The 21640-nt window shown below is 44.3% G+C and overlaps 1 protein-coding gene across 2 annotated transcripts in view; it reads right to left on the bottom strand.

Moving 5' to 3' along the window:
- CSNK1G2 (casein kinase 1 gamma 2) overlaps nucleotides 1–21640 on the bottom strand; it is a 335785-nt gene that overhangs the window by 57213 nt on the left and 256932 nt on the right. For both annotated transcript variants that reach the window (XM_069649504.1, XM_069649503.1), the window contains exon 7: nucleotides 19848–19933. In XM_069649504.1, coding sequence (XP_069505605.1) covers nucleotides 19848–19933 — 86 coding nt within the window. The remainder of the gene's footprint in view (nucleotides 1–19847; nucleotides 19934–21640) is intronic.

Here is a 21640-nt window from a genome sequence, read left to right as displayed (position 1 = left end):
ACCGAAAAGAGCGATAGGGAATATAAAAGGATATTAGTGCAGTAAGGTAGCTAGGGGCAAGACCATGGAGAGACTTTAAAACAAGACTGAAAATTAAATGTAATTTGAGAATGAAAGGGCAGCCAGCCGAGTGTTGCAAGAGAAGAAGAAATAGAATCCCGATAAGTGAGAAGACAGTAGATGAATAGAACCATTAAACTCTGATCTAAGAGGAGCTACACAAGAATTAGAGAGCCCAAACAGGGCAGTAGAAATGTCGAGAAAAGATTAAAGAGGAGATTAAAAGTTTAGATGCTTGAAATGTGAGAATCGGATGAGCCTTACGGATATTGTGAAGATGAAAACGAGAGTGAGAGGTTAGAGAAGTAGAGAGGAGTCAAAGTAGAGACCAAGATTACAAGCCGTAGATGAGATTGGGAGCTTATAAGGAGGAAAAAATATAAAAGGTGACAATGGGGAGGAAGAGTATTAGCAGGAAACAGTATTTCAGTCTTCTCAGCCTTAAGAGTAAGAAAGTGGGAAGACATCCAAGATTTAATAGCAACTAAACAAGCCAAAAGAGGGTGAGGAATTTCCGATGAAAAGGAATAAAAGGATAGAAACAGTAGTGTCATGGGCATAAAAGTGATGAGCTAAGGCAAAAGACGAATTAATAGCTGCCAGATGCGATGTGTACATAGAGAAAAGAAAGGGGCCCAAGACCGACCCTTGAGGTATCCCGTGAGCAAGCGAGAGAGATGTAGAGGACTTGCCTGCCCAGGAGACGGAAAACGCTCGAGTAGACAAATGGGAGTGAAACGAAGACAAGACTGAAAGAAGAAAGTGACACAAGTAGTAAAGACTGATCCAGTGTCGAAGGCAGCCGATAGATCTAGAAGAATAAAAAAGAAAAGATGAGTGCTTAGAATAGCGAGAAGAGAATTCAGAACAGAAACAAGGAGCAGTTTCTGTAAAATGAAAGGGACGAAAGCCAGAAAATGACAAAAGTCACCTCTTAAATCCCCTTCTGAACAACCCGACAGCCTAAAACATGCACTCATTAACGTACGCTCACTGGGAGCTCATGCAATAGATGTTCATGATCTCATACTAGAAGACCAACTCTACATCCTAGCCACTACTGAACCATGGCTACACAACTCCCGTTAAGTAAGAATTGATGTAGTAACACAGACTACACAACACTTATCTGCTTGGTATTGGGTAACCCACCTTTTGGTATAGGCCTGTACTACACAAGTTGGTAGTGTGACTGAGCAGCAGGCTCATCTCAGGAGGGGTAAATGTGAGCTGTAGAGCTGTAGCAATGAAATCTGCAAATACAAGTAGCCAAGTAAAACCTACACTCAAGGTTTCAGTTCTAAATAGTTATTTAACATCAATTTTTAAATAAGTGTTATTTAAAAAGGGCAAGACATGTAACAATCAAATATACTTTAAAATACTCTTCCAGAATCAGCATACATTTAGTGGATACTTTTAGAGATGATTTTTACACACTTCCTACACCCGGAGGGGACTTCATTCACAAGGACAGTAATTGCATTTATATATCACTAGTTATATCTTGCAGATTCTGAGGATGCACAAAAAGTTAAAGGACGGAAAAAGGTTGAACAGGTTCTCGGGGCATGCGAGTATACTTAAATCTTCCAATGAAGTCTAGACATGTCTTTCCCAGCAATAACAGTCTAAAAAACAAGTTACCGCCTATGAGGGACAGAAATATAAAGGTCAATGGACTAGAAGAGTCGGCAGGGAGCCAGGATAGCCAAAGTCTATTTGAATACAGTCTATGGAGCAGAGTCACTTCTTAGATAATAAAAATCTTGCACAAAGTTAGAGAGTTTTGTAGAAATCACTTGTAGGGTCACAAGTTGTTACACTTGTGAAAAGCAGAGTTGGAATCAAACTCTAAGGTAAGCCAATGCAAGTCTCAACTGAGAAAAGCATAGGTCAGAAAGACACTGAGGTTAGTACCCCAAGCCTAGACAGTACCTCTGGTTTGAAGAAGAGTGGTCCATCTGGATTCTGTCTCATTGCAGTGATGCAGGTCCTGTGTTCCTGAGCCTCAGTTGTGGGGGCAAGAGGGAGGATGTCTGGAGGACTCCTGCAGCAGCAATCTGGAGGTTGTGGGCAGCTACAGGCTCTTTTCGGATCAGCGGCACTTTGCGGTTTCAGCGCGAGGTACACAGCACCACTGCAGATCCTGGATACCGGTTGGGCTTTCTTTACTCCTTGAGTCCTGCACTCTGGTGAGGGGACTCGAGCTCTGGTTGTCCTGCTTCTGGAGGGTCCTTAGGAGACTCCTGGAGCTTCTGGCCGGATTGCAGACATTACACTACTACGGATTTCGACCCCTGGCACTCGGTTCTTGCAGCAGCGAAGAAGTACAGCCAATCAGGGAAGGTTATGCAGTGGAGTTCGTCTCGGGGTTAGTTGGTCCCACTAACCCAAGGGAAGAATTCATCCCTTCCGAGGCTTCTCTTGTCGATCTGAAAATTGAGTTTCAGCACAGCAGCAGGGCTTCACCAGACAATTCAAAGGTCCAAGAGGATGCAGCAAGCTTCATTCATGGTTTCTTCATAGGGGTGTTTCTCCCAGTGGTCGACTGACTAGTCCCAAAACCCTCACCTTTTAAGCAGGTTTCTCTGATTCATGCACAGCCTAGGCTGTCACTCAAACACCAACGTCGCTGTCCTGAAAGGACAGTCAGCCAGCCAGCCAATGAGGACTGGTTGCATTCATGCACTCCTAGAAGCAAAGGACAGGAGCGTTTTGGGAACCTCCCTTAGATCCTGCCTTTCCAGACACACTGGAGCCAGAGGCGGGTTTCAGGACTGAAGCCCACCAAAGGAAAAACTAAGAAAGGGCTCAATCCTGGCTTGTCACGCAGAGTAAAACCCAAGAAAGACCTCACAAACAGAAAATGACAAAAAAGAAGACCGGGTCATTTTGACAAAATGGTCACCCATGGGTGCTATACTGCAGTTGAGGATTCAGCCTGCGGTAGAAAAGCACAATGGTAGGAAAATAAAACCTCTGCCATCAGCCATTTAAAATAGTGAGGGCAACATAAAAATGTCCCATGAGAATGTAGGATAAGGGGCTACTAGGTAACCCCCCACAGCACTCCACATAAGATGGTGTGTGCTGGACCTACAAAGAGAAAAGGTAAGTAAAGTCAATTTCACTTTTCTTGTGAGAACTACTGTTCCCAAGAATAGTAAAAGTTATTTAAACCTTATGAGAAATCTAAAGGCTTTCTCTGTGATATTGCACTGAAGGTGCTGTGTGTCCCCATACAAAAAGTAGATGCCTACGGAGTTTGTCAGACTCCAAAAAGAGAGGAAACAATCCAATTCCGGTCAAAACACAAGTGTGAGAAAAAGGTCTCACTCACTCCAGGGTTAAAATTAAAAAGTCCTAAAGTCCAGCCAAAGAGCTCGGGGTCTCTAGGAATGAAGGGAATTAGCACATAAATTAGAATTTTCCCCAACAATGCCCAAGGCCCGCTTCTTTCCTTAGCCATTCCACTAAACTACACTATCCTTAGGGCTGACCGCCTGAATGCCACAGAAGGTGGGGTTGCCCTCATCGCAAAATCCTCTTTGCAGATTAGAGCCTCCTCTATTCCCATCACTCCCAGGTCTGAAATACTACTAGTAAAGCATACTTACCAACCCGAAAACAACCTACAACATTCTCCTGCTCCATTGCCAACCAAATGGCACCAATCACTCTGACCTCGCCATCTCCCTTCTGATCACGCAACTCATGAAACCCATGACTAAATGAATTATCCTGGGTGACCTCAATCTCTGACATAATGATGCGGAAGACCCCAAAGCATCTGCCCTTGCACATGCTCTGGAAGGCATGAATTTCACCCAACAGATTGACTCCCCTACACACATCAAGGGTCGAATTCTAGATTGGATCCTCACAGCTAATGCTACCGTAGACATCACTTCCATCAACGGAATTCCAGGGTCCGATCACTTCTTAATCCACTACAACCTAGTTACCACTACTCTTATTACCGCACAGGCAGGCACCCACGTTGAGTCCTATATTTGTCAGAAATACCCAAAAATTAACTCATGAGGTTTTGAAGCCAACATTCATTGATTCACGGAAGTCCTGTTTGAATTGAATCCTACCTTTGAATTTGAACCCTCAGGGTTTGGCCATCTTCACCCTAGACAAGCATGCCCCGATCATTACAAAACGTCCCAAACCCCACAAGCCTAACACTACCTAGTTCATAGAGAACCTAGTTTCCCTAAGCAGAAAAAAAGAGCCCTTGCACACTTATGTAAAAAAACTACCTTCTACTAGCACCTGCAACTCCCTTGCCATTGCCTTACATGTGCATGAATGCGGTCGTCTCCAAGGCCAACTCATAATGCACATATCGCCAATGCAGGCTCCGATATCGAAGAGCTTTTCTCCATCCTGAGAGAGCTTGAGGATCACATACCTATTGCACTGTCCACCAACATACAAGGTGCACTTGCACATAAAATGGACTCTTCATGTGAAAATGAGTGCTAAGAAAGCTAGTCTTGCTGTGAAAGCACCCACACAAATCCTACTCGACCTCCCCATTGTTGTCCAGCTCACCACCATTGTCATACAAGAGCAAGCACGTGCTACCATTCTCTCACTAAAACCATCAAACTGTAAAGGTGACTCTTGCCCTGCCCATATAGTAAAGCTCTGCGCTCCCACCCTATCAACTATTATTACTGACGGTCAACGCATCTTTCTTTATTAATGAGGTCCCCTCTAACATCAAATCAGCATGGATCACCCTACTACTAAAACAATCTTCCCTCGACCAATCCATACCCACCAACTACCGCCCCATTACCAAGATCCCCTTCCTTCTCAAGACACTAGACTGAGTAGCTTAGACACAAGCCCAACAATACCTTGAGCAAAATCTCCTGCTTGGAATGAGGCAATCAGGTTTCCGACGCTAAACAGTACAGAAACAACCCGTGTGGATCTATAAATCCAAATGGACACAATCAGGGACTCTGGCAACCTAGGCATCCTCCTACTCAACTTTCAGCTGCTTTCGACTTAGTTGACCACGATACTCTTTGTCAACACCTCAGTCAACAGTTTCATTTTGCACCAGAAGCCACTTCTTGGATACACCCATTCTTCAGCGATTGCACCGCCAGAGTATTCATTGGTGAGGCCGCCACCAATATGATACCCCCCTTTCTAGGTGTACCACTGCCTCTCACCCACACTGTATATTACATACACCAAACACCCTTTCGACCTCCTTGACTCGGCATGTCATCTGCACTAATTTTGCAGATGACACCCAAGTACTCATCCCCATCACAGGTAACTTTGCAGAAGATACCATCACCATTCATAATTGGATGGCCAAACAATCTGTGTCTAAACAATGAAAAAACAGAGCTCCTCAATGTAGGCTCCCCCTACCAGCTTAAAAACATGGACTTCTCCTTCACCTCCCTCTGCATCGATGGCATTTCCATCCCAGTCCTGGATCAGGTCAAAACCCTAGGGTTTTGACCTAGAAGCAGAGCAGACTATGATCAGGCATTTAATACACTATCCTCTGCCACAGCTTACACATCCCAGCTTATATCATTGAGCAGACAATTCTTGGCGCCAAGCAACTGCCTCAGGCTCGCACTAGCAATGATCCTATCCAAACTGGACTACTGTAGCGTGCTTCTCATGGACACCTCAGCTTCTAATTTGGGCAAACTCCATATATTGCAAACTAAAGCCCTGCCAGCTGCCCTTGCCCTAAATCGATCAGACCTCATCTCAGCAATCAGACAAGACATTCACTGGCTGCCAATCAAAGCCCGGATTGACTTCAAAAACCTAACTCTGGCACAAAAGTGCATCTCCAAAGAGGCACCCACCTACCTCAATGACAGTCTCTTCCACAAACCTTTGTTACAAGCCCTTAAATACAGCTCCAGTATCTCCCCTGGTCACCTTCGCTAAAAGAGCAAGAGGCACCAGCTTTGGGGTTACTGCACAAACACTCTGGAACACACTCCCCATGGACATCAGAAACAATCATACAGGGCATTCGAAAAGCTTGTAAAAGCCTGCCTCTTCAACGAGTACGATTAATGCACTGTATTGTTCGTACCTTTTGCTTCTCCCTCTGTTCTTTAAGAAACGCTGTGATACCCCAGGGTTTGGGCGTTACATAGATGCCATGAATAAATAAAAAGCTGTCCTATAAGTGAGATGCCCAAGACTGACTTTATGCAGTCGCTCAAAAGGGGATGGGGTGTCATGGGTTTTATAAGGACACCCTTTAGCTCCCAACCAGGAGTTGGGATTTGAAATTGGAGGATAGTCTTTTAACCTACTGGCTGGCACCTTCCATCATGATACTTTACTTTGAGAGGTGGTATATGCTGGAAGTACTGCTAGATGAACTTTAAGAGAATTAAAGATGAATACTGAGTCCAGAAGATAAAGCAGCTAGTGTACCATATGTGAAGTGGAGCAGCCAAGGGAGTTGATGCTGCGTGTTTTGCACCATAAAACAAAGCTTCTCCACTTGTTGAAATAGCAGTGCCTTGTGTTGGGTTTACGTGCCTCCTGTAAGATTTCCATTCATCTTTGGGGCAGATTTTAACGTCCAAATTCTAGGACTTCAGCAGCCAAGCTGCCAAGTTCAGTGTCTGTGGACATGGATGTAGTGTTGTCCCCTGATGCTAGGGTAGCATGTTGTAAGGGCATGGTAGTTTGACTGGTGGGCAAAGTGGCATTTTCAACAGGTGAGAACACCATGTTTGACGTGCTCACATTACTGCTATTAAGATCTCCTTGACATGCTCTGAATGCAATTTGTTTATTTTGTTGAGTAGTAGTATTGGGAGAAAAACGTGCGCAAATCTCCCTGACCAAGTCATCTACAGTGCATTCACCTTGGACACTGTCTGGGGATACCTGGAAGCGTAGACTTGGCATTGTGTGTTATTTTGCATTGCAACCAGATCTATGTTTGGATGGCACCAGTATTTGAAGACCTTGTGTAGAATGTGTGCATGTAGCTGCCAATCGTGCTCGGATGGAAGCTGCATGTTCCTGCTTAGCACGTCTGCTAGATAGCTGTGTTCCCATGGAACATGTGACAGTAGTAGTAGATTGTCATTTACATAAAGCCTTTAGCCCAGAAGAAAATTGTTGTGTTTGAGGGCCCAATTCCAAATGTTCTTGGCTTCTATGGACAGACCTGGAGAGTGTGCCCTGTCCCGTTTATGTAATACATGGCTGTAGCACTGTATGCTAGGACTGTTTTACCTGCTAGCTGGTGTTGAAACGATTGCCAAGCTTTGAATATTGCTAGTAGCCCCAGAAGGTTGATGTTTGTTGGACATTGCTTGCGATGGAGAAAGTGCACTCCCCACCCTGATAGTGATGCGTCTGTTAGAGTGGCCTCTACTGCTGGACTGGTAAATGATTTGCCCTTTAAAAGGTTTTCTTTTGTCCATGCAGTAATTTAACGTGAGGTTGTGAAACCACCACTAGATAGTCCCATAGACTGCTTGCTTGCAACCATTATTTCGCTAGCCACTCTTGTATAGGACGCATGCGCAATCGTGTGCGTGTGGTGCAATATAGATGCATGAAGCCATCATTCTGAGAAGACTCATGGCTTTTTGCACAGTTATTTGATGACCGTATTCATACTGTGGAACTTGAAATAGCATGTTTCAGACCCTCTCGGTAGAGGGGAGGACTGGGGAGTCTGCTGTTCGAATTATTGCCCCTAGAAACTGTCTAATTTGACTGGGAACTAGACTTGATGTTTGCTCGTCGATTGAGAAACTGAACTGAAATAGCAGGTTGATTGAGAGTTCCGTTGACACATTTGAGGTGTGTGTCCCGTTATTAAGCCAGTCGTCTAGATAAGGGTACACTGGAATGGACTGTCTGCACAGGTGGGCTGCAACTACAGCATCTTTGTAAATACTCTTGGCGCTGAGGCTATGCCGAAGGGAGGAACTTTGAACTGGTAGTGAATAGACCCTATCATGAACCATAGGTATTTCCTGTGTGCTTGCACCATTGAAATATGAAAGTATGCATCTTTCATGTCCAAGGTTGCCAGGTAATACGCTTGTTTAGAAGGGGGATTACTTCCTGAAGGGTTGTCATCCTGAATTTGTGCAGTTTGACATACTTGTTTGCAGGACGCAGGTCTAACACAGGGCGCATAGTTAAATCCTTGTTGTAACCAGAAGTATTTGAATAAATACCGTAATTTACATCTAGAAGTGGAACCAGCTCTATTGCTCCTTTCTGTAGAAGTTTTTGAATCTCTGCTTGTAGTCTCAAATGATGGTCTTGAAGCAGTCTTCTGGAAATCTGGTATTGAAGGTTTTTCTAGGAATTAGATGGAATAACCTTTGGCCACTGTTGACAATACCCACTGGTCTGATGTCATGCTCTCCCATGTGTGAGTGAAAGGTGTAATGCTACCCCCTAATGGGGATACAGGGGATACATGGGAGGGGACTTGAAACAAATGTGTCATTTGTTGGAGGGGGCAGAGGCGCCTCAAGGCTGCACTTCTACCTCGACCTTTACCCTGCGGAATCCCTCCCTGATGGGAGGTTTGAAAGGTGGTTGATTGTCCCAGAGTGGAGTTCCACAGAGAATAGGCTGCTTGAAACCCTGATTGAGGACCTAGAATAACCTTGTCCCCCAAAAACGTAACAGGCATTAAACACACTGCGTTGGACGCAAGGGTTATTGGATATTTGCCCCAACGTCTTTAAGGTCTCATGCTCCCATTTCACAGTATCAAGTGTCTCATCAACTGCTTTTCAAAACAGGACAGAGTCCTCTATTGGCATGATAATTGGGGTGGCTTGTGTTTCTGGCTTAAAGTCTAAATTGCATAGCCAGGAGTGGTGTTTTAGTAGGGTACAATTCTGCCTGCAGTTTCTGTGGCACATATGGTGTATTTAAGAATATTATGAGTCACCTTCATTACCAGTCTTTTTGACTTAAGCGGTTCTTGAACAGAATACAATTGGAGTCCCATTGCGGGCCATTATAGCTTGCAAACAATGTATTAGCAAGGAGCATGGAACAGGCTGTTGATGTAGCTACTGTGATGAATACGATGGAACAATCACTTCTTTCCCGTTTATTACCTCCTCCCATGGAGCCAAGGGACAACAGCCGCTATATGATCCTGGGGGCGATTATGTGAAGGAGGATCACATGTGGGAGACAACCTCTGGGAGAGGGTTGTGGTATCATCGGGTGAGACCTGGTACACCCCCCTTTCCTTTCTGAAGACACCTCTGATTCCCTGTGCCCTAATAGCCTATTGTAATAGCTTACCTCTTACACTCCAAAGGCCAACTCTCAAAATCTAACTGGCCTTGTAAAATTATGAAAGACACTTTTCCCCCAATTCCACATACTCTTCTTCAAAACCTAGTTTGCCTTTAAAACCCATTCTCGAGAGGATAGCTCAGTGGCAACGTGCTCTCCTTGGAAGCAAGATGACACGGAGCAACACAGGTTCGAACCCCGGGTATGCACTTAGAAACCTCTGGGTATTAAGCGTGTTATAAATAACCTATCATATCATATCACAAACATTCATACAGTGTTTTCAGGAAGGGGCTACTATTCCCACAATACTGGGACATGGGTGAGGAGCGGAGTAATGCAGAGCATGAGAATCCATGAGCACAGGCAGCGGTGGAGCCAACCGGCATCGGGAACCTGAAAGGAAAAGGCTGCTGGAAGCAGATTACACAGCGAGAATGCCAGAAACTAGCAGAGGGCTCCTGAGCGTTCGCCGGCGTCTGAGACTAGCGCTTTGCTCCCCGAAATCCCATGCAAAGCAGACTAGCGCAGCACAAGTCTCACGATGCAGGAAAATGTAGAGAAATGGCGGAAAAATAGAAAGCAGCCAGAGACCGTCATCTGCAGACGAAACAAGAAATGCCACCAAGAACCATGAGTCCACAAAGGAACAGAGGGAATACTGGGACGTATTGGCGGCCACGCCAAACTGAGATAATTATGCATTGCGAAACCAAAAGGGAAAATGAGCGGTTTATGAAACCAGAGAGAGAAAGTCTGAAAGAGTAGTTTTCTAAGAGGAGAGATTTTCAAGATGTCAATGCATGTTGCAAGCATATGAGAGACACTACAGAGGCCATATATAGGAAACCAAGTATATTAGCCAACAGGGCTAAAAAGCGGAGCCATCAAAAGTGGGAGCGTGAGCAGGAGCTCACATATAAAAAGCCCTGACAGGAGAATACACTAGGCAGTTGCAAGCATTTGATTATAGAAGGCCCTTGCAGAAGCATATAGCAGGCAATTACAAGTGTGTTTTCAAGAAGCCCTGGCAGGGAAGAATAGCAGGCAATTGTAAAAGTGCAAGTCCAGAAAGATCGTCAGGAGAGATTACCAGGCAGTTGCAAATGTGTAAAAGAAATCCTGGTAGGGAAATAAAGCAGGCAAGTTGGAGGTGAATAAGATATAAGAAGTAATCAGCAGGTTGCGTTGATCTAAGACTGAGGACCCCAAAACCTATCAGAAGAACATATTAAATATAATAATCTTATTGGATATAATAATTGCATAAAGGTTATAAGGCCAAACAGTATTGTCAATTACCTGTGTTGGTAGGTGTTCGGAGCGTTTTCCTAAAGTCTACCAGCAGTAGGACTTTATAAAACTATACCAGGGGTATTTAGATCTCCAATTCTTAGTATCAGTCTGTACTACTCATGGAACCATGGTGGAGTGGCAGAGCAGTCAGGCTCATCATAAAAGGAAGATGTGAGCTGTAGGCAAGTACTCTGAACCTAGTTAGTAATGCACATCAAAGAAACACTTAATAAATGTATATTGAATATATATTATATTTACACAAGAGATGTTGATGTGCCGTCCATCTAGAAAAGGGGATAGAAGATGGGCTGGCCCTAGCCTAGCCCGCTACTTTCCTGTCTTTGCTTATGTGTAAAACCTAAAAACACTGGTGAGTTTTTTACTTTATTCTCTCCATCTCAAGTGTATACAAATTATGCAGATAATTCTGCTGTGCAATAAAAAAAAATCCTAATAATTTCAACAACCCGGGGCCACTCAATCAGTCCCAGTGTCCTGGGGGTTCAGGGGATTAGCCTGAACACTTTGTATCACTCTACCGGTTTCAGCGGATTTTGACAAGTCTAGTCGCTTTCTTCAGGACCAGGACATAAACTAAGGTTGCATCCTTGTAAAAAAAAAAAAACAAAAAAAAACAGAAGGATAATCAAGCTTCTCCTCTATATGGGTCAGAAGGCATGTTTCTTCTACTATGCGCTATCATAGTTCTGGTATTTTTCAAGGGACTTGAATGGCCACTTGTAGGCATCTATTTTTTCTCAGTTCCAATTTCTTCCTTCTCCGTTAATGTGACAAGCTCTCTTCCGACACTGGGTGCCTGGGAGATGAACACTCCCAGGCAGTCGGCATCGGAAGCAAGCTCATCACACTTTGCTTTGCCTTCCCAGACTTTCATTCTTCTTTTCTTGTATAAGTTATGGCTTGTGGCAGTGAACGTGTTCTACCAACTATTTCTCCTTTAGGTGAAGTGGATTCAGTGAAATCACGGACATCCTAATTTTTACTCCGCAGGCTGTGTCCATAGCCTCAGTAGTGCACAATAGGGCCACCAAAGTACCAATTTGGGGGTCTCCCTTCCTTTTTAACCATTACTAGCGTGCTCTTTGTTAGCCCTTCTTCTACCGTTCTGGGAGCAAGGAGGCCTATGTGTGTGTTTTGCCTTTGGCTGGAACCCTTGGGTGTCCCCGCCTAGGCTCCAGAGTGTCTGGGCAGGCAGGAAGTGTGGAGGAGTTTTCCACCCTTGTGTCCTTGGTCTGCCAGAGAGCCTGAATAGAACCAGCTCCCACCTTGGGGTCTGGCTGTCTTGATTGGACAGCCAAACGCCCCTTTCTGTAAATTGCTGAGAGATTGCAGAGGAGTGTTTGCTAGAACCGTATAAAAGGTGAGGCTCATGGAGTGAAAAGCAAGTCAACCACTGGAAACAGAAGTAACCGAAAAAGACGACGACCAGTGACGCCTGCAGGCCCTTTGTAACACTGAAGTGATCAATGCTGTCCTGACCCAGTTTTCTGTGCGACAGAGGTGCTCCTTCCCTTTGGCTGGTGGAAACACCCAGTCCCAAGACAAACTTTGATTTGAGCCTCTCCCGAGGTCTTGAGTTTCCAGAGCTACGGAACACAGATACCAGGAGACCTGCTGCCCATTTTGAGTGCATAGTTGTGGAAAAGGCTGAATCCGTCCAAATCCTTGCTGAACCCTCAAGGACACTCCAGAGATCCAGTCCAACTTGCCAAGCCTAGACCCGCTCATCATAGTGTGGGACTGCAGGACGCAAAGAAAATTGACGGGTCGAATCGAGTTCTTTGTTGGTGTTGAAGAAAAGGCAACAAAACCACAGAATGATCAAAGAAGTTGCTGAAAGTCGTGCCAGAGATCCTCCCTTGAGACTGCTCCAGAGCGTTGAGTGCACGTAGAGGTGTGCAGGGGAACCCCCTCTTACCTCGGACTCAAGCCGCTGTCCCTTTAGCAAGTCCTTTAACAGGGTCTCCAACGTTGGTTGAGCCTTGTATTTTCGTTCCTAGAGCCTAACATTTTCTAAGAACTTTTGGTTGAGCCTTGTATTTTTGTTCCTAGAGACTAGAAAGTATCTACGGGAACTGATTTCTACTGCTTGCACGACTTAACCACTACAAACTGCCTTTTAGCTAGGGTTGCATTTTTGACTTTGAAAGACTGGCTGTGCCACAAAACTGCCTCTAGAACCAGAAACTGCTAGGAAACACCAACCAACAGTTTTCCTTCCCAAAAATCACTATCTTGTATGTGTACAAATGCAGACTAAATACAATTACTGTATTACTTTGTGGGTGTGCAGTATTATCAATAGAACTGTCAAACTCCAGTAACAATTATATGCGTTCAGTAACTACTAAGAAGTGACCCTTTGAAAGTATTGAAAAGTATATCCATGTGTGTTGGTTTATTGTGACTTGTGTAAATATAATAATTCTATATTTTAATATACATTTATGTGAAAGTGTTTCTTTGATGTGCAAATCTAACTGCGTTCAGTGTACTTACCTACAGCTCACATCTTCCTCTTAAGATAAGCCTGACTGCTCTGCCAAGCTCCTTGAGTAGTACACACCGCTACGGAGAGTTGGGGATCTACAAACCACTGGGCTAGCTTACTAAAGTATTACCTCAAAGTGGGAATTTAGAAAAACTCCCCTCACAGATGGCCATTTTAGGGCACTAACCACATTTATCAGCTATACGTGGCAAACACGAATGTGCACACTAGAAATAACACCGAAATGGTAAAAATATCATTGCCACCAGCCTGTCTCTAGACACATATAAAAGTAACCAAAAATCCTAAGTGTAAAAGGCTAGGGTGATACAGAAATATCCCCCATTGCCTGCATTGTAAGATGCTGTGTGCAATGTTAAAAAATTACAAAAAGGGAAACCGTTTCCCAGTACTAATAGTCTGAAGGACGGATCTGTTTCCCCATAAAAGAATGAGCAACAGGCAGGGTGTAATAAAGCTGAAGTATTTACTTCCCCCTCAAAGTCAGAACAGGTAAAAAAAACCAAAGCAAAACGATTGGGGGGGGGGGGGGGGGAGGGTCCAAAGGAAACATGGAGGGAAAGTTGCCAAACGTGAAATCTTTCCTAAAACTTATCCAGTTTATTGTTATTTTGAAGCCTATTTCTATTTTACTCTACCACTTCCCCTCCCCCGCTTCCCCTTCTTCACTGTCTGGAATCCCCTGGTGGGGAAAGGCACAGTAAACCTTTTCAAAGAAGCCTAGGTGCTCCGAAACTACTCCCTTCAGACTGCCAACTGTCTCTCACGTTAGTCCATACCCAGTCTCTCAATATCCTAATTTCCAGTCTAAGAGTATTCACCTTTCCTTCAGATTCTGGTCGTTCATAAATTCCAACTGGTATCCTCCAAAGGGCTCAATTCTAAACAGGTTATTATGGCAGAAATATGTTTAGGGGTCCTTTTTATGGGACCCCCTAAACATTTTGCTTTTTTTTCCCTTTATTTGGGATGGACCTCTTATGTGGCCAGGGGGTTTTCTACTGACGTCTCTGAAGAAACTGCTACTCTTTTTTGATGTGCTGTCCAATGGAAACCCATATGGACCCTGGGACAGGGGTGCTCTGCAATTTGGCCCAAGGAGGATTCTATCATCCTACGCTTGATCTGAGGCATAGGATGGTATCAGCAGTGATTTAGGGTATCAGGTAATATAATGGCTGCAAAAATGTTGTGGTAAAATAAATAAAAGCACTGTGGTTTGACCCGGTAAAGGTGTACCCCATTATACCATTTAACGGGTTCCGGGGTTGTCCCCTGCATCCTTTGCATGATTGTGACCTGCTTTAGTTGTGGCTTAACCAAGGGTGCAGCGCATTAGTAGCCCATTGTACCAGCATGGTAGGTTTTAATTCTGGGAGGCCCGAGAAGGCCTGAAATGGCCGTAGTGTACACATGGCCAAACCCTGAGCCTAGCTCTGCACCCCGCCCCCTGTAGCGATTTAGACTGGTCCTCTGCCTCATACATCCCTAATGTATAAATTGGATGAGCGGACGCAACTGTCTGGTTGTTTTGGGGCAAGCCAAACTGGCTAGCTGCAAAAACCTCTTTCTGCCTGGTGTGCGATTGGGGGGAACTGGTTTGGGCCAGCCTATGAGTGAATGCGTATATCTAGGGGAGACCCTGTGCTTGCATCAGATCTGATCATTTCTACATGAATTGCTGGCGTATTTGCCACAAAGGTGGAATGCTGAAGGCATGGGAACAAGTCTATGTACTTAATTCAGTTTGGAAGCCTCCATCATCCAGACAGGTAATGGAACACCACTTTACCCTTCTTGGCTCCTTGATAAGGCCGTTTCTGATTGCTTCCATCATTACTCCAGACATGGAACAGTTTTCTGCTTGCTGGCTGCCCACGTTTTCCCTTCAAATCGCGCAGTTTTGTTTGGTCTGGCTCCTACATGTTGCTGGTGTCTTCTTCACTGCTTCTGCTCCTGGCTTGTAGGCAACCATCCCGGGAAGGCTCATTCCTCTACTTACGAGTTGTAAGTGGTTCGGGGTGAAAGCCCATGGGTACCAGATCCTGTAACTTGCCTTGTAACAGGACTTTCCATCAGGGGTCCTGAAGTCAGGGGTGTTGCAAGCCCCCTTCAGCCTGGTGCGCCATTGAAATCCATTGGTATGAATATTGCTCTGAATCCATCACTCTCGCTGGCAGAGTCTCGTACCTGAAACTGGAATTAAAGAGGGTCTCTCCTCTGGATCTGGTTACTCTTGTCCCATACCAGTGGGGTTGAATGGGCACTTACCTTCATTTTCCCCATAACCATTGCTCTTCCTATTGGATTTGTCCCATTTAATCCTAAATGAAATTTTCTAAAATTACAAAAAATACCAAACTTCTCCTAATGTGACTTTTGAAGGTATGTAACTGAAAATGGACATTTGTACTGATTCTCCCTTGGTTCGTTTGAGTTCGTTTGAGTTTATTTTTTATATTTCTTTTAGGAAAGACTAGAATTTTAGCATGAAACTAGGATTTACTGTATATTTAAGGATTTAAATTACTGCACTCCTGTGAAAGAATTGCATTGTGATCCTCTTTCTAGCTGTGGTTAAATCCTAGCAATCATTTAAGGGGCACAATGGGACTATAATTGCCTGGTATTGTAAGCAATGTTGGTGGCTCTGGGCATTGTTGGGAAAGGGATGTACTAGAGGTCGCAGGGATTAGAATTATGAATGCATTGACATTTTGGGCCCCGATTATGACAGAGTACATTATTTGTGTACCCTTGTCCAGGGTTCTCTTTCTCTGCCACGCCTCCGCATTATATGCACTATGCTTAGCATCAGGTATTGGGCATACACTTAGTTTAGGAGTGGTAAGGGTCTGCCTATGGCACTTAACTGTTTTATACAAACAATTTCTCTTAGTATTGTGCAATTTTATAATAAAGGGCACATGTTTCAGTGTACCAGTGTCGTGTATTCTCTGGGGGTGAGGGGACCATTTGTACATCACTGACAGACTACGTTCTCCCTTGAATGAAACCCGACAGGCCTGCCTGAGCAGAGGGCTATTTAAACGTCTGCCTAATAGGGGTCATATTAAATTCAGAGGAAGATGATAATACTTCCACTTCAAAGTGAGTTCTTATGGTGAACTGTCTTTTGGCCATAAATCACTGGCTTCAGGGGCAGATCGAGATGGATTTGGCAGTGTTCACTGTCGCTTGCACTTGCCTGCACCTCAAGCTACTGGACAGACATTGAGCTATTGCCCTCTGGGCACCTCAATCTAGAGCATCAGGATTAGTTTGGCAGAATTTCTCTCCGTCCTGCACTTCGATCCACCCTGATGCTGTGGACTAATCAATCAGTAGTTGCTTCAGATGTGAGCAATACAGAATGGGGTGCTGGCTTGGGTCCCTTTCAGCACATCAGTAAACTCACTTCCAGGTGGGCAACGTTTATGTACGCAGGCAGGCAGAACTTGCTACAGTCTATTGGCAGACCTTTTTGCAGACTATCAGATGCCCTCTTGTTCACGAAGAAGGGAATTCCTGCCTGGGCGGTTGACACAATGAGCCTTTCTTAGCACCAGGGGCAATTATTTGCATTCCAACCCATTCTCCTGATTCCATGTGTTCTTCTCAATATTAGGAGGAAGGGTGCCCAAGCTCTTCCAGTGATGCTGGTGCAGAAAGACTTGGTTCCTTAGTTTCTGTCCCTGGCACTAGAGTGGCTGCCTTCCCCTTACTGCCCAAACACTGAGATGTTCAGTTCTAACCTGGCAGTAATTGCTCCAACTCCAGATATCAGCACAGAAATTAAATTGGGCTTGGTTCTCAACCTGTAGCCAAGATAAGCAGTGACTTCCCTTGTCCCGAAATCCTTTAGGGGTGCTATATTCTTTGCAGGATGGCTTCAGACTGGGCTGGCAGTCTTTTCCTCGAGGGCAGAATTCTGGGCTGTTTTGGGCTTTCTGCGACCCACGAGCATTGGGGAGGTGGAGGCATAGGGATGGTTGAACTGTATGCTGCTCATCTCCTGCATAGCTCCCTTCTCTCCTGGTCTAAGCATTGTCTGTACATGCGACATTCCTTTGGTGCAGACCGCCTTGCAAGCTACAGTATTGAGCCATTGAGGGAGGTGGACCTGAAATCCGTGCATCTTAAAACACTAGTCCAGTTTTCTACCGGGGCTGTTTAGTCCATCTCTCGCTGTCCTTCCCAAGTTTCCGTCTAGGTTCGATTTGCCCTAGGAGTTGATACTCCCCGTTTTAGGCCGGCAGGATAACTCTAGTTCCCCTCATCGTTGATTGTGGGTAGAGCTGAAAGGCCACTTTCTGTCCAGCCTGAATTTCTCCATTGTATTCGGCTCAGGGCACAAGGGTAAACTGGCTTTTACTACAAACACGAGCATGTGGTTAAAACGGACCACTGTAGTTGCATAGAAAAGACTGACCAACATATGTGAAAGCCTCATGGCTCCAAAAGGTGTGTCCATGACCAAGATTTGTTAAGTGGCCACGTGAGAACTCATTAAGAACTGTAGGCTTCACGTTGGAATCTGATATGTCAAGGCAGAAATGTCCACATTTACTGGTAATCTTCATTACAATGAGTACTACTACTCTGACATCCCTGCTAGGGATACCACTGTATTGGTTTTTCAACAATATAATGACCTCCTAGCAAAGTGACAGAATATCGCGGTTATCACGCTAATGAGCGACTATTTAAAATTCCCCTAAAGCTTGCCTAGTTTTGGTAAATACAGCTTCACAATTGCGCAGATTCTGTTAGAAACACAGATCACCAAGTTAATGTTAGGCTTCATTCAGCAAGTTTAATATTTTTTGACTTAACTATAGTCGATAAGACCTGGTACACACAAATATGTTTATTTTGGGATCAAAATTATACATAGTATATTGTAAATGCTGGTATTTTACAGTGCTGTACAAAACACTAATAAATAATATCTTGCTTCCCAATGTAACCCAGAAATGCTAAGACGTGGCTAAAAAAATCTTTCAAACTTCTTTTTCAATAAATAAAATGTGTAGAGGGAAGAATAGTGAAATAGTGTTTGGATTCCTGCGATTCAAATATTTCTAAAGGTTTGTGTTGGTTAATGACATTACTTTTCAAATGAATTGTAATTGGATAATACAGGAAGCATCTTTTAAATCCAAAGGAAACAACGTCACTGTATGCTTGCTTCTGAATTTTCAAATGTTATAATTACTGTCAGTAACTGAAGACCGGTTTGTTACCAGCTCCCCGTTAAGAGAGGGCCCAGCAATGCTTTCTTTTATAGTGAAGAGATGGTAACAATCCTAAAGTACATTAGCACTGATGTCTTGGCTTTGTTGCTTTACAACAAAGCCATGTCCGTTGACAGGAAAAGGAGATTGCAGACGATAAATCGGTATAAAGTATCAGAACAACAAGAACTTCACAGTATAGATAATGTTATACTGGTATATCTCAACCCCAACCCCAGTCCTTTTCACTCCATACCATAGCCCTGCATGTGAGAAGCATGGCTGGGCATGGCTCCTACATGCGTCATGGCAATTAAGCGTTTAATTATTTGGGAAAATTTTGCTTGATGGAGTCTCCAGAGGCAGGGGTATTTCTTGAATGACTGATTGGAGCGGCCTAGAGTGATAATATCTGTAAGAATCTTCCCACATAACTGCTTAAAAGAATATAATCGGAACAGCCTCCTGAAAACCTTACTGAGCAGCCACCAAGAAATAGGTGGCTTTTCACTATAATCAGAGCTTCTAAAAATAATTCACTGGAGACTTGTATTCAGTCAATTTGTTTGCCCTTTCTTTTTAGAAAACTTATTGAGCATATAAAAATGGGCTACTCTTGGCACAGTTTACCATCAGATTCCAACCTTGAGAAGAACCAATAGGACAGTCCTAAAAGTCTCCCAAGCGTACCCCATAGAACTAGTTCAAGTAGAAACCTCTTCACAGAGGTGCATCAAGCCCTCCCCTCTGCCCTAGTGCACGCCCCATATCTACTGTTAACCGTGCCTCTTCTAATCGGCAAAACATATTGACCTTTCCGTTTTGCCTCACTCTAAATCTGGACGAATGCCTTAGTGAGGCCTGGACATCTAGCATTTCTTGAGAACCTTGGGAGTCTAAAATGGTACATTGGTTTGCAAATTAGGCTACAGAGCAGTTTTTCCAGCGAAATTCATTTAAAAATAATTAAAAGGAAACTGAAAAGAAAACTACGGTACAAAAAGGTCCTTTTCCACTAAAATGCATCATAACTATGCGGGTGCTGACATTTTCAGATTTGCTCCTACCCTCTCCCTCACCCAAGGTTTAATTCACAGTTTATTAGCATATTTTCCTGTTCCACCACCTGAGCAGAGCAAACATTCATTCGGTAAAGAGGCGAGGGAAAGGCGGAGAACAGGACCAATAAAAAGATGCTCCGAAGACCTCAACGCATCCTCGAAGTATCACGAGGTTGGGAAAGCAATGTATAACTAAATGGGTTGATCCTCCAGAAAACACCCTGCTGAAGATCTCTATACTTCATCCTACAGAAAACATCCTGCTGAAGATCTCTATACTTCATCCTACAGAAAACATCCTGCTGAAGATCTCTATACTTCATTGTAAAGGTTGGACCTTACCTTTAATCCTTGCCAGGGGAGGCTGCCTCGCAGGAAATACATGAACATGTGTCCTAGCGCCTCCAGGTCATCTCTGCGGCTTTGTTCTTTGAAGGAAAAAAACAAAATGTAACACTTAATAGCTGCTAATCTAGGTAAACATTCAGAATCTAAACATTCCTCCAAGCAGCACAACCTTAAACCCAATGAAACAAAGATAAGCTTGAAAAAACGAAACAGTCCTACAGTTCTGTGGTGCACAGGGCTGGAAAGACGCTGAATGCTACAATTGTTTGCTCACAACACAAAGTATGTAGTCTGCACAGACTTAACCGGAGGACAGGCCTTCTCGGTCTATGCCCGAGATTCTGGATCCTTCTCCCCTTCAACAGCAGACACAGCCCCTCTCTCTGGCATTTCAGGAAGGTGCCCAAGACCCTCTTCTACAAGAAATGGCTGGCACCATTCCCCAGCTCCTAGGCCCAAACACCGGCCACTCCCCACGTAACCCGAGACACCACGTAATCTGCCTCTCCCTACTCCCTGCCCCTTTCCTTCCCTTGTTGCTCGTAGATCCCTCTGGTGGCCAAATTGTGGTCCTCTCACTCTCCCATTGTTTGCTCTCTGCTCCATTGTATTGATCTCTAGTCCTGATCCCTTTACTATTAAAGCGCCCCGTTACTTCCCAAAGCTAGGTCCAAGCTCATTAAGTACCCTAAAAATACGAAACGAAATATTGGCTTGCAGTACCCCTGCCTTGCAAGAGACAAGCACCGAAAAGAGTAGGGCAACGCCATCTTCAGTCTATGCCACTTAATTATCAATACCATGCTCTGACAATTGGCCACCCTACCTGGTCAGCACTGCTGCAATGTAGTAGCCCTGGTGTCTAGAACTGCCTGCTAGCCCCTACAGGCTGTTTAGTCTATTCAGGTAACAAATGACCTAAATCACTCACTCCAATCTAAGTGCTGAGGCTCACCAGCAGCAATATCTTCTGATCCACTTCGAGTGACAGTCCAACTCTACCGGCACCCCTCAATATTGCCTGCTGGTGGTGGTAATATGCTGACTAGCACGTTAGAAAAGAACTGCTTAAATATCAAAATGAACATGTGGTAGTAGCTTCTGACCCGCTTTTAGCAGAAGACCAAGGCACAAACAAAGCTCTGCCAATGAGGCCAAGTTCTGACCTGCAATCTCCAGAGGCATTCCAGAATCCCATCCAAGTGCCAAGGACGAGTATGCTCGTCCTTTTGCATAGGCTTGCCTAATAGCCTGGCACTTAAGGGGTTAAGACAGCCATGTTTATACATCTCCATCCTGACTGGCACATCCCTGCTACTCCAATACCAGACCCCACAAAGATTTGCAAATACACTTCAATTGAGACCTGCAGTCTCTACTAAACTAGTGGGGATTTTACATTGCTTTATCAATGGACCTCAATCATGAAATACTGGTTCCTCTGCTAGTCTAACACAGAGCATCACCCAGCACTGTCCCAATAAGTCATAGGCTGCAATAGAAATAAACTTGATGGAAAAAACAGACGTGGACAGCATTAGTGGGAACAGGAAAAAGATGTGGGGGTGCTGTGAAAAAGAAAAGAAGGGCTCAAGACCGGTGCAAACCGTGATAGATGAATGATATGAGAACACCCATACTCAAGTGTTTCAAGGTCGACAACGATCTTACTAGGCCAGGTGACATTGAGATTGCGCAAGTGCAGGGGAAGGGGAAAAGTGCGTGGGTAAGAGGTAGTGGGCAATGCAATACATGTGAACGACAGTAAAAAAAAAAAGAATAAATAG

Source organism: Ambystoma mexicanum, chromosome 1p (genome assembly GCF_040938575.1).
Source record: "Ambystoma mexicanum isolate Mex_15411 chromosome 1p, UKY_AmexF1_1, whole genome shotgun sequence".
In the NCBI taxonomy this organism is placed as follows: Eukaryota; Metazoa; Chordata; class Amphibia; order Caudata; family Ambystomatidae; genus Ambystoma; species Ambystoma mexicanum.
The sequence above is the reverse complement of the archived record's forward strand: the minus strand, read 5'-3'. Positions and strand labels throughout refer to the sequence as shown.